Source organism: Aquarana catesbeiana, linkage group LG02 (genome assembly GCF_042186555.1).
Source record: "Aquarana catesbeiana isolate 2022-GZ linkage group LG02, ASM4218655v1, whole genome shotgun sequence".
Taxonomy (NCBI): Eukaryota; Metazoa; Chordata; class Amphibia; order Anura; family Ranidae; genus Aquarana; species Aquarana catesbeiana.
Window position 1 is genome coordinate 174,295,048 of NC_133325.1, and position 13,884 is coordinate 174,308,931.

General features: G+C 40.8%; 1 protein-coding gene across 4 annotated transcripts in view; it reads left to right on the forward strand.

Annotated features, from left to right (window-relative positions):
- STAT6 (signal transducer and activator of transcription 6) overlaps nt 1-13,884 on the forward strand; it is a 335,779-nt gene that overhangs the window by 247,723 nt on the left and 74,172 nt on the right. For all 4 annotated transcript variants that reach the window (XM_073613829.1, XM_073613831.1, XM_073613828.1 and 1 more), the window contains 4 exons: nt 5,449-5,541; nt 8,338-8,541; nt 10,122-10,216; nt 12,890-13,026. In XM_073613829.1, coding sequence (XP_073469930.1) covers nt 5,449-5,541; nt 8,338-8,541; nt 10,122-10,216; nt 12,890-13,026 — 529 coding nt within the window. The remainder of the gene's footprint in view (nt 1-5,448; nt 5,542-8,337; nt 8,542-10,121; nt 10,217-12,889; nt 13,027-13,884) is intronic.

The following is a 13,884-nucleotide window of genomic DNA, read 5'->3' on the forward strand; positions in this document are numbered from 1 at the left end:
TGTGAATGGCCCCGTTGTTTCCTGGGACACACACATGTCCCAGAAGACATCGGGGGCACTCGCCGAGGAGGAGGAATTGAAGAAACAGCGCCACGGAATAGGAAGAGGCAGATTAGGAGGACTGCCTAGCAACAAGGGTTTCTGGTGAGTAAAATTTTTTTTTTTTAAATGTTTTTTTTTTTTAATATTTTTTAAGAATGTTAATGTAATTATTTTTTAGGGTGGCCCTCCACTTTAATGGTGTTAGCTGGAGTTCAGCTTTTAATTTCATCTAAAACTGCTAATCTAACTCTACCCCCTTCCCTAGCCTGACAATGTTGCTGTCCAAAGGTGTCTGCTTTATTACTTCACTCATAATGCAGACACCCTGATATGCAAGCAAATAATGACTGCAGCATCAACATGTGCCTATGTTGCTGCCCATATTACTTTTGAATTGCTTGCGTGCAAGTTTGAACTAAACTAAGCCTCATTACTCCATTAAAGTGGTTGTAAAAGGCTCCCCCCCCACTTAATATTTAACTGAGCCCGATTTTGACTGATCCTGTTTTGTGCCCCGCACTGGAGATTGAGGCAGCAGTGGAAGCCATTGGCTCCTGCTCCTGTCAATTACAGCCAGTAAGGAGAACGCGGGCGAGCCACATTGTGTGTGTCAATAAACAGCTCAAGCGCGAGCCCACACGAGTGCCCCCATAGCAAACTGCTTGCTATGGGGACACCCAGAAGGGGGGAGGAGCCAGGAGCTCTAGCAGGGGACCCTAGAAGATGATCGGGGTTGCTCTGTGCAAAACCCTTGTTTATTATTTAGAAAATAATTCCTTTAGAATCACTTTAGTCTTCTAAACTAGGATTCAGCATGCATCAGGAAAATGTGCCAAGCAATCCCTTTACGTTCTTGGGTGTTTCTGTCAGGAGAAAACTATGGGAGTTGAAACTGTTGACCTCATTCTGAAAATTCTAGAAGCCTGCTTGTGTTTATCTTCAGTGCTTGTGAGTCATATACCCAGAAACAGAGTACAGCAAAACAATGTTGGCGAAAAACAAGAAATCCTTATATTTACTCATTCCAGGTCAGCAAAAGCATTGAAGCCAAGACAGACATCAGTCCCCTTGGTTTATTATGTATTTTGCAGTGTTTCAACCTGGAATAAAAATGGATTTATTTTGAATCTCATGCAAAATACCATTCAGACAACTGTGGGAAATTATCTGTAAAATATGGCTGATCCTTAGGCCTCATGCACACTGGGCATCAAAAACACTGCTTTTACGTGCGTTTGACTGCCCATAAAAGCCCCTCTATGTTAGCTGTGTATCCATGAGCACATAAGCATTTACAGATGTTTAGAGGCAGGAACCTTTAGAGGCAGAAAATTAAAAAACATCACTTGCGTGTTCAAGAGAGGAGCGTTCTGGCAGAAACAACACCCAGCGCATCTAAATGCTAGGCGTGTTTAGCACTTGAGTCTTTATTCATTTCATTGGCCAGAATACATTTATATTCTGGCCAATGGAATGAATGCACTCCCAAACACTTGATTTGCCTAAACGCATTTGCAAAGTGTGGCTTTAGGAGCGTTTTTTACTCTGCTCGTTTCCTGCCAGGAGAAAAGGTGTTTAGAAGAGCTGGGCAAAAGCCCAGTGTGATGAGGCCTTATAATGAGAGATGAAAAAAAAGGAAGGCTCAAAGCATGCATATGCCACTTCAGCATTTTATATATATCATATGAAAATCACATGAGAAGCATCAATGAGTCCTGCTGCTTCAGAGGAATGCACATGTCATGTCAGTGTCATTTTTGGGAAGACGTGTTTCTAACAACGGCCAAACTTGTCAGTCACAAAACATGCAAAAAACTGTAGTATAGTGTTTGGTGCAGTAACTTATAGGAACCATCCAGAATTGATGGCAACATAAAAAAAAACCAAAACAATTAGTGTGGAATGCAAGTGGTAATAGAAAATCTTGTGAGAGATCCTCCACCGACAGGTGCACACATAACTCTAACCGTCCAAAGTGGACAACTAGATACAACGGCCACTGCGCTTGTTAAAAATCCAATCAACTAGACACCAGACATCCGAACTCTTCCATGCTTAAGCAGACTCCACTTCATAAGGACTCCAATAGGTATGAAGTTCCAACAAGGCAAAGAGACATTTCATAGTGTGATATGTTCGATTAAAGTTTTAATAAAATCCAGCACCCCCACCAATCTATGGGCTAAAAGCCTGCATGTACATCAATGATAAAAATGGGAATGCTTCCAACTATCAAGATGGCTGACCTCCATGCGTGGAGACGTCGCGTGATCCAGCTCAATCCAACGTGTTTCATAATAGAGACGTCATCAGGGGCTTGGCCTCACGTGTACTCAGTGTCTTCTATATAGGACACTAAAATCAAACATACTACACTATCATGGGCGTCCACAAATAGGGGCAGGGCGGGGCAATTGCCCCCCCCGGATTGTCCTTTAATTCTGATTTTTGTCCCGTGTCCCGGGCACCTTCATTCCGGCACAATACAGTGTCCCAGAATAAAAAAAAAAACACACCGCCAGTCCCCCACCCTGATAATCATTTGCCAAAGCAGCCAAACTGGTTGCTAGGCTAGGGCCATCCTGCGTCTAGCAACCAGTGACGTTGGCTGACACATGGGCAGTGGGCACCCTACGGCTGAGCAGTGCGCCTCCGAGTCCACTCACCTCCTCTCTCCTTCTCCGCCTCCGACCGCAGCAGCAGATAGAGAGAGAGAGAGAGAGCAGCCACACCAGAGCTACGAGGCAAGCATCTTCATGCTCAGTCCTGACTGGTAGTGGCACTGCTGGTAAGCCAGGATCCAGCCTGTGCCTAGTCAGTGCCAGTACCAGGGCCGCCGCCGACTACTCCCACATCCACTGCAGCACATTGCTAGCAGCCCGACTTCTCCAGTTCTCCTCCTGAGCCTCCTCCCACCCACGAGGGCAGCGAGCTTTGAGCTGCCAGACAAACTTCCAGGTTAGTGTTTGTTGTGACAGCAAATATCATTTATGACCAGCTCTAAAATGTGATACAGCAACTTGCTGGCAAATACAACCTGAGTCTTTACACCTCCCTTCATTCTTTAGTCACTATTACATTTTTAAAATCTGCAGACGCTCCACTTCTGTGATAGCATGATTACATCCGCTACATCCTCTACATCAAAAAATAACTGCACTTTTTTTTTTTCTTTTTTTTTAAATTATGCCCCTCCCCCCCAAAAAAAGTTCTGCGGACGCCCATTTACACTATGAAATGTCTCTTTGCCTTGTTGGAACTTCATACCTATTGGAGTCCTTATGAAGTGGAGTCTGTCTAAAGCCTCTTACACATGATTGAATTTTCCAACGGGAATTGTGTGATGACAGGCTGTTGGCGGAAAATCTGACCGTTTGTACGCTCCATCGAACAATTGTTGTCGGATTTTCCGTGAACAAATGTTGGATAGCAGGCTTTCAATTTTTACGCAGACAACGGTCTGTTGTCGGATTTTCCGAGTGTGTGTAAACAAGTCTGTCGGACAAAAGTCCAAAGTGCAAAGTGCAAACACGAATGCTCGGAAGCAAGGACAAGCTGGAAGTGGTCGGTCTTGTAAACTACCCTTCGTAATGGAGAATTAACATTCGTGACGTGAATTCTCTTCTGCTTTACTGGGATAATAATGAAGCTGCTTTGCTGGAGATACTGATGGAGTTATTGCAAACAAATTTTCAAAGGCTTTTTTTTTCTAGTGATATCAAGAATAATATTATTATGCTTGTTATTTTTTTTTTTTTTTTGGTGCAAGTTACTGCAACACCATTATCCCTTAGTTTTTAGGATCAAAGATACAACGATGTTGGTGTCCCTTGTTAATTTTACATTGTATTTTTTTAAATGTAACTGCCTACTCCCAAACTATCATTTGAAGTAAAACACATAGCCAAGTATTATTCTACACAATTTTTTTTTATTGTGCATTAAAAACAGAAAACAAATAAAATTAGACATGCTATCTGCCAATAGAACTTAACCAAAAAGTGCATTCTATGCATCCAGAAATATAGAAAATATACCAAATCAAATCATTATTCAACCAGAAAAAAAAATAAAAGCCTCATGCATGTGTCCTGCTTCTTAATATAGGGGGTCAGCAATGCCAAGAGTTGGTGAAAGCAGGGGTCCGTCATCCTGAGATAATTCCGAAAATCATCCTGATTATTCTCCTGGAGCTCCCGCAGCAAAGGCATATGACATAATTGGTCACGATTAATAAAGCAACCAATTTTTGGTCCAAGAAATCCTCCTCCTCCTCCTGTTCCTGGACTGGAATTGGGTCAAAGCAATAACTCCAAGGCCAATAATAAATAACACGTTATCTCCTCCGATTCCGCAACATGGCTGTTTGACGAACGACAGTTCAGACACGAAATGAAAAGCGCAAAATGAAAAGCGCGAAATTAAAAGCACAAATCAACACTCACCAAATTTCTACTAACACGAAATTAGCAGAAGGAGCCCAAAGGGTGGCACTAAAGAGCTGAAAAACCACATAGTACTTCACTACGTTTGTGTTTGTTGGCTAACAATTCCTTGCCATTTGTATGCAAGACAAAATCCAGGCACACGCCTTCGGACAAAAGTCCGAGGTTTTTGTCTGCGGAAAATCCGATCGTGTGTACGAGGCTTTAGTGTGGAAGAGTTCTGATGTCTGGCATCTAGTTGATTGATTGATTGATTGAACAAGCGCAGTGGCCGCTGTATCTAGTGGTCCACGTTGGACGGTAAGAGTCAGTGTGTGTGCACCTGTCGGTGGAGGATCTCTCACAAGATTTTCTAGTACCACTTTGATTCCACACTAATTGGACTCTTTTATTTGAATTTTTCTTTTCAAACTATTTTTGACAATCCTTTAGCTCTGTACATTTTGTATGGTATATGTTGCCATTCACCACCAGTGTATTGTGTTAGCTGCTTCTATAATTTATTTTTGTAAGCGCGGGTTTATTGCTATTTGTTTGTTATATAATTCAGAATTTATATTTTCAATCATCTGAAATGCGATTGGTTGGATTCATTGCACATTACCATGGATCATTGCCATTTTTTGATTGTGCAAACTGACCCATGTCAGTAACTATTGGCAGCATAATAAACGTTTAGAACATTTAACGGAATAAGCCCATGTATGGCTAACTGACTAATTCTTGCTATCTTTTATAAAAGATAGGTGATTAAAAATTTGTACTGCACATTTCATTGTCAGGATATCACATAGGTGAGCTGACAGCTGTGGTGTCATTTTTTATCAACAGTGAATGCATTACAAAATATGAAGTTAAAATGCCCCGTGTGTGTGAAAGATGTTCATAAACAAAGGGAAATGTGATCTGCTCTGTAATACCTGTATGGATTTTGTTAAATTTCTCTTATCTCTGTATCCAGGCTTTATCGTTACCAGTTGTGGTAATAGTCCATGGCAATCAAGACAACAATGCCAAGGCCACCATTCTATGGGACAATGCCTTTTCTGAGATCGTAAGTGTCATTGTGGCTGCACATATTCTAAAAGATCTTTCCTGTTTTTTCTACTATTATTTACTTTTGCTTTAATCCATTTTTTTCTATTGGCAAACATTCAACTCTAAATGTTCACAGTAATGCAGTAGGTTTTTTTGGCTGCCCCTAGATGGGCCAATCTTGCAGGCATTTACAATATCTGTCTTAGGAGATCACTGAGAGCTGCTACCATAATGAAGACATTGAAAAAATAGTTTAGACATGGGTCATTGAAATATTTCATCATGTTGTAAGATTTCTTCAACTAATCTGAGCATGGTATCACTGATGCTGTGTACTCTTCTGTCAGATTGACTGCATTGATTTCATATAGTAACCTTATACCAGCATGACTCTTAGTTATCTAAAACATCAGAGCTTTAATATGAGTTCTTTTCAAGTTTCATTCATTGTAACATTAATTACAGCCCCAGAGCAAATACCATTTTCCTTCTTTTGTTAAAATTGCCCCATCACAAAACATCTTATAATGAATAATTAATTGAATAAAATTATGAAAAACAATTGCATTGGGGGAGTTTGAACTATCACTTCTGGTTAACATAATTTGTATATTGAAGGAATAACATATCCATCGTTACAGACTGCAATCAATTATTATTATTCCAGTAAAAAACAAGGAATTTAATCTAGAATGACCAAAAAAAGTAACATTATAATTTTAAACATTTGGGGCATATTTATAAAGTGGTGAATGTGATATTCAGCAAACATTCACTGCGGGTAATTTGATCTTTGTAAGTTAAAAGACATGCATCAGGATAATTCATCTGTACTGAATGTTTGGTGAATGTCACATTCAGAGCAATTATGACTTATAAATATACAACATATTAGTATGAAAACAGACTTTTGTTGGTGTCACTGTATATGAATGTAGGAAATTGAACTGAACACTTTGGGGTTGATTTACTAAAGGCAAATAGACTGTGCACTTTTCAAGTGCAGTTGCTCCAGAGCTTAGTAAATGAGATAAAGCTTCACTTTGCAAAAAGTACCCAATCACGTACAAGGAAAAAAAAAATATTATTATTATTACTGCTATTATTATTGTAAAAAAAAGAAAAAAACAAACAGCATTTTTGCTTGCACATGATTGGATGGTGGAAGTAGGGTTGCCACCTCGTTTAAACCCGAACACATATGAATTACACATGTTCTGAGGCTAATTTGATGCAGGTAAGGTTTCATTACCACCTTAATCAGCCACAGAACCTGTGTAATTAATATGTGTTTGGTTTTAAAGGGGTGAGGTGGTAACCATAGGTGGAAGTCAGCAGAGCTCCGGCACCTTTACTGAGCTCTGAAGCAACTGCTCTTGCAGGGTGCAACTGCACTTTGCAAAGTGCACAGTCTATTTGCCTTTAGTAAATCAACCCCACTGTGCTGAATGTTAGAAAAAAGGTGCAGGTACATTGTTTTGTCCTTTTAAATAAACAGGCTTCTTTTAAAGGGGTTGTAGAACCTTTTTAAAAAAACAAACAAACATGTCATACTTAGCTAGATCTGGTGTGCTCGTTCCCGGCCGGAGAAAGATCGGGGTCAGGTAAATAAAACGGGGGCTCGGGGGGGGGGGGGGGTTGGGGGGCTGCAGCACCGCAGAAGGTTTTTTACCTTAATGCAAAGAATGCATTAAGGTTAAAAACCTTGAGGGTTTACAACCCCTTTAAGTGACTTTGTCATGAGAAGTATTTGGGGCTGCCATTGCTAGGCCTCTTTTGAAGATACGATTTTTTTGTCTAGGTCTGCTTTCAATACTTTTGAGTCAAAACCCACAACAAGTGTCAGAAAAATGTCAGAATTCCCTATCTCTATGCTTGCTCCAGGTTGGGGACTCAGAAAGCAATGAAGTATTTTATTTATTTATTTATTACAGGTACTTATATAGCGCCATCAATTTATTCAGCGCTTTACACATATATACAGTGTTGTACATTCACATCAGTCCCTGCCCTCAAGGAGCTTACAATCTAAGGTCCCAAACTCACTTTCATACAATCACATACTAGAGGGAATTAACCTTTCAGCATGTCTTTGGAGTGTGGGAGGAAACAGGAGTACCCGGAGGAAACCCACACAGAAAATTAACATACTTAAAGGGGAAGACATCAATGGCAGGCCTCATAATTTTCTTCAAGACAGAGTGACCAACGCAGTGCACATTCATTCACAAAATACCACATGTTAAGATGCATGTGCTAATGCACTGCTGAAAAGTGTGAAGGGCCCCTAAACAATATTCTGATACTTTAAAGTGTAAGTCCAGGCAAAAACGAACTAACTCCAAACCTGCTCTCTGCCACATTGTAAACTTAATCTATCTAACCTTATAAACCAAAAATCACTGTACTTACTATTCTGCAGCCGAATTGGTCTGGTTTCCAGCAGCGGAAGCTCTGTGCAGGAGAGGACCATCAACGGCTGGGAAATGGCTGGGAAGTGACGTCACCCATAGACTTACTATGGGGCTTCCATTTCCGGCTGCCTCTCCTGCACTGCACTGAAGCCACCACTGACAGCTGATGCTGAGACCGGACCGGATTGACTGCAGAATAGGTAAGTATGATTTTTGCTTCACAGGGTTAGATAGATTAGGTTTAGAATGTGGCAGAGAGCATGTTTACAGTTAGTTAGGTTTTGCCTGAACTTCCATTTTAATACCTACATCTTAAAATAAAATAAAAAAACAATATACATATATATATTATTTCCATTGGTATTGTGCAGAGATAACTCATGTCAATGCTAAACTAGGGAAGACGCCCCTTCTATGTGGAAGAGAAAGTGCCATGGAAGAAGATGTGCCAGACTCTGAATATGAAATTTATGGCTGAGGTGGGGACAAAGCAGGAACTGATCCCTATGCATTACCGCTTTCTTGCCCAGAAGATCTTTGGTGACAATGGTAGTTATGATGATGTTAAAGACCGTATGGTGTCCTGGACTCAGTTTAACAAGGTAATACCTGAAATGTCTGTCACCTTCCCTTTTTTACTACAGTGATTTTTTTTGTTGTTTTTAAAACAAAAGATGATTTACTTATTCTGAATCGAGTACTAGTGGGTAGGAGATGAGCTGCTAAGTGGCACAGTATAGCTAACCTACACCTTATGTAGTATTGTCAACACTAGGCATTAGAGTTTCCAAATACAAAGGATTGCCCCCCATCAGCTTTCAGTTATATGCTTCAAGTAAACTTGTGGAATGGTCAAACCCAGAAAACTGGACATTGGATTAAACAGCAAGTGCACAGAAGTGTCGGAAGCTCCCAAATCTAGACAATCTATAATGTAAACATTGCTTTAAGCTTTGGCCTAGGTGAAGCTATCATATCTGGCGGCTAATATGGATGTGAGAGGGGTGACCACAGCAGGAACATGCAAGCTCTAGTTGCAGTTTGCCCCTTGTGTTGGGCTAACTGGAATTAAAGTAGACACATGTCTAGCCACGGCTGGTTTTCAAGGATTTGACACATCCCACATCCCACAAGAACAGGGTTGTATTTAAACTATGTGATGCCCTAGGCATACCTAAAGTATAATGTCCTTTTGTACAAACTTCTCCCTTTTGTATCATACAACCTCTTTAGTAAAAACTATTGCTAAAATGTGGTATTGAAAAAAAGAATGCTGTCTGTGTTCAGTTTGCATTTGATTTTGACCTGTACACACCAACATATAAGAGAAAAGATTATGTTTGTTGAAGTGAAGAAAAGGTCTCCCTGATGACTGCACATCCATACCATCCCTGAGATGTGTGTGAATGGCAACCTTAGCCTGGACTCCGACCAGGCCACGCCCCCAACATGTTTCGGCCCGTCCCTCAGAGCTTGGTCATGGAGACTAAGCTCCGAGGGGTGGAGCGAAACACATTAGGGACGTGGCCTGGTCGGAGTCCAGGCTGAGGTTGTCATTCACACTCATCTCAGAGACGGTATGGATGTGCGGTCATCAGGGAAACCTTCTCTTCACTTGGAGCCATTACTGGAGCAGGGATGAGCTCCCTCTCGAACCAGCACTCCCAGCGGTGGACATTTAAAACTTGCACCCCTTCCAGAGAGCCTAAGCGGCAGACGATGCAGGTTTTTGGTTCATATTTGTTGAGCTATTGAGTCTTCTTACAGTATTCAACATACACCCTTCCTACTTATTGTTAATTTGCTGAATTTATCCACAAATTTAAAGGGGGTCAGAATGGGAATCAAAATTAAAAAAAAAATCAGTTTGCAAAATTTTCAGGATTGGTGCTACCTTAGATGTTGGCCCACAAGTGCTCTTATGTTAAATACATGAGCTGTTTAAATTAGGTTGTTGACAATATGACACAACATGTTATATTTGTATTCCTAGATCCTATACATTGCGGTGTACCAGTTTGAAACTGTTCAATGATTTTTTACATAGTGTAGTGATTGGCCAAAATGCCCATATATTCTCTCAATATAAAACAGATACAATGTAATACTCCCAGAAGCAAAAACATATAAGATCCATAAAAAAAGAATATTGTTTTAATTTCTGCATTCATCCAATTTTCAGGAACCTCTTCGGGAAAGAAACTTTACATTTTGGCAGTGGTTTGATGGCGTTGTGGACCTCACAAAAAAGCATTTAAAAGATTACTGGTCTGATGGGTGAGTGTAAGGGCAGAAGTACATCGATAATTTGTAGTAGCACTACTAAATCTGTTGCTAAACAAATTGAACAAATGGCTCCTTTTTGTATAAGCTTCACAAGTAGCATATAGTAGTGTGCATTAGTAATCAATGGTACTCAGATGGAACCAGTAGTGTATTTAGGTTTTGTGTTGCCCTAGGCCTAGTGTGGACACTAGTTCTGAGGGCCGGGGGGGGGGGGGTAATGGATCCCCTTAATTTGTATAGATTTCCTCTCACTTCCTGTTTGGATATGGGACAGGAAGTGAAGGGAAATCTCTGCAATGCCTGCAATGGCACAGGGATGGTAAAACTATAACTATAACTCTCCCTTACTCTCTAAAATGAAAAAAAAAAAAATGTTGCCTATAGTTCTACTTTAAGCACAAATTTCTGATAATTTTATGTAGAGGACTAAGAAGATATAATCATGCCAATGGTGCAGCAGAAAATGTAGCACAGTGAGGAAGGTTTGTGGTCCAGAATGATAGGACAGTCAAAATTAGAAGCTAGTACCTAGTACCTAGTACGTGATCCACATGTGCGCCCCTAGCGGCCTGGCTGTGCTGTAATTTGTCTCAGCACAAGCCGATCTGCATGTCTCGGCCAATGATTGGCCACAGGCACCTGCTGATCGGCTCAGTGATTTACGGAACAATACAGAGCTTTGTTCACTGATGGGATATTGCTGTTTTTTTCCCCTGTTAAGCAGAGGAAAAAAAACAACAAGATCCTTAGTAAAAGCAACACATACCACACACATTACACATAGTTAGGCACATATTTAACCCTTTGATTGCAGTAGATGGTAACCCCTTCTTACTCAGTGTCATTAGTACAGTGACAGGGCATATTATTAGCACTGATCACTGTATTAATGTCACTGGTGATGTCAGTGGCAGTTAGTCAGTTCCCCCCAGTGTCAGATTGCCCACTACAGTATCGCAGTCCTGTTATAAGTTGCTGATCACCGCCATTAGTAGTATAACAAAATAAATAAATAAAAATTAGAGAAAAAAAAAAACATAGTTTGTAGATGCTATAACTATCAGACAAACCAATCAATATACACTTATTGGGATTTTTACCAAAGACATGTAGCAGAATAAATTTTGGCCAAAACTTATTTTAAAATTTTCAGTATTTTTTATTTATATCACAAAGAAAAAAAAAACCCAGTCGTGATCAAATACCACCAAACGAAAGCTCTGTTTGTGTGAAAAAAAATATACATTTTGCTTGTGTACAACGTTGCATGGCCGCTCAATTACCAGTGAAGGGGGTAAAAACCTTTCCGGAGTTGAAGTCAATGCTACATGATACTTATGTGGCTTACACAGTAAAGAAGTATTTCTTTCACCTGCGTAGTTACATTACCCATTATTTGCCAGCACTTTTAGTTGCAACATTGAGCTACTAAAATCTCCACCTGACAAACTGTCCCATTGAGGTCAATAGGACCACACTGCAACTGCAAGCAAGTTGCTTGGCTCATGATTGCTCGGCAGTATTCCAATGCAAAATCCCCCTTGGGGTTTAAACAACAACAAAAAAAAAAACATGCATTCAGAAGCTGACAGGATCTCCTCGTGAATGCCTGGTAATTGCTGCTCTACCACCCTCTGAAAAGTGATTGCTTTTCAGAGGGGTGGTAGAGACCGAAGCTACAAGAGCGCTTACAGTTAGAGAAAAAATTGCTAAAAAGAGGGCACTGGTATTTTTATTTTTTTTTAGCTTGCAAAGGTTTTTGGAAAAAGGAATGTTATTATTTGCCTACTGTATTGATTCATAGTCTCCCACCTGCGCTACCTAAGTTCTGCTTCACATAATCAAGTTCTGTCCAACTCCTTAGAGAAATTTCCCTTTACTTCATGTCCTACTGACAATGTTTTACCAGACAAGAAGTGAGGGAAACTTTCTATATGCAATCCAGACTAAGCCTAGGTTCACACTTGTGCGATGCGGGAACCAGTGCGATTCCAGCGCCGGTTCCTGCACTGCATCTCTCCCGCAGGCAGTCCACTCTGCCCTCTGCGAACCGCTGTGACTGTCAATACATTGTTAAGGACCCCCCAGATCGGTTCACAGATCGCAGTGTGAACTGTGAACTCGCACAGGAAGCGGATCGCATACGTGAGAACACCCATACGATCCGATTTCAGTGCAGGGGGAACAAAAATTCCTGCATCTTTTTTGTGCAACTTCAATGCGAGTTCAGCACAACTGTATGGCTGAACTCGCATTGCACAGACATTGCATGCAATTGGCCCCACAGTGCGGGTGCGAGTCACATGCGATGTCTGTGTTCACACAAATGTGAACCTAGGCTCAAATAGTAGAGTAGGGAAAGGCTAGAACCCCTGTGAGATTTTTATTTCTCTGTGTGTGTCCCTATTATAGCTTGTCCATCATTTTCTATCTGGTGAAATTGTTGTCAGCAGGGCAGAAAGTAAAGGTTCTCAGTAATGGAGCCACAGATATCAGAAAATAACTGGACAGAATTTCTACTCCTTCCCCGCTCTATCCAAATAAAGAAAGACATTTTTTTGGGTTGACATATACTTGGTACAGGTACTCTTTATGAGCCTTATTTCCATTTCATCCAATGTACAGTTCAACTAATTATGCTTTTATTACCTTTCTTTTGTCTAGATTAATATTGGGATTTGTCAGCAAGCAATATGTGCACACTATTTTGGGCAAGGCACCCAATGGTACATTCCTGCTACGATTTAGTGACTCCGAGATCGGGGGCATTACAATTGCACACATTGTTCGTGGAGATGATGGTAAATAAAAGCATTAATCATTTATATTTAATAGAACATATTAGATATAGGAAGGAAAAAGGAGGCTCTGGGAAATCAAATGGGAGGATTGCTGCACCTGAAATTCCCTGAACACCGGGAGAAAAAATATTTGTGAAGGTGATTAAGGTGCGCTGTCCCAATGTATCACAATATCATACCATAAGTGATGACAATCTACAGTGGGGACGGAAAGTATTCATTGTAATAATTATATTTTGATCAATTAAAGTATGATATTGCATGGGTACAACATAGATGTGATTGAGGGCTTTTATCTTTCAACCATTGATCGAAATCCACATGTCGCATATTTGTAGGGAGGTGCAGCGTGGTGCGGCTGCAGTAAACACTCAGTGTCCAGTTGCAGGAAACAGAACATATTAAAGTTTAAACTCATTCGTTCACAACAAGCCTGGCAGGAAGGCACCTGACCGGAAACACTCACAGAATTTAAAAGCAGGATGTAGCAGAGCAGGTTTCGGATGTGCAGACAGTATCTGTCTTGAGGGGTGAAATGTGGCCTGGCCGGTCTGTACCAAAAGGAGGAGGCTTTCAGGAAGGATGGATGGCTTGTTCCTATTTTCACCCTACTCGTATGGAACCTCTCTCTACCGCTACTCACTGTACCTGACAGACAGGTGCCTTGTTATTACACCCGTGGCCATCAACCCTGTCCTCAGGGCCCACTAACAGGCCAGGTTTGCAAGATAACTGAAATACATCACAGGTGATATCATTTTCTGCTCAGTGATTGCAGTATTCTAGTCTGTATCTCCCCAAGGTAATACATAAAACCTGGCCTTATAGTGGGCCCTGAGGACAGGGTTGATGACCACT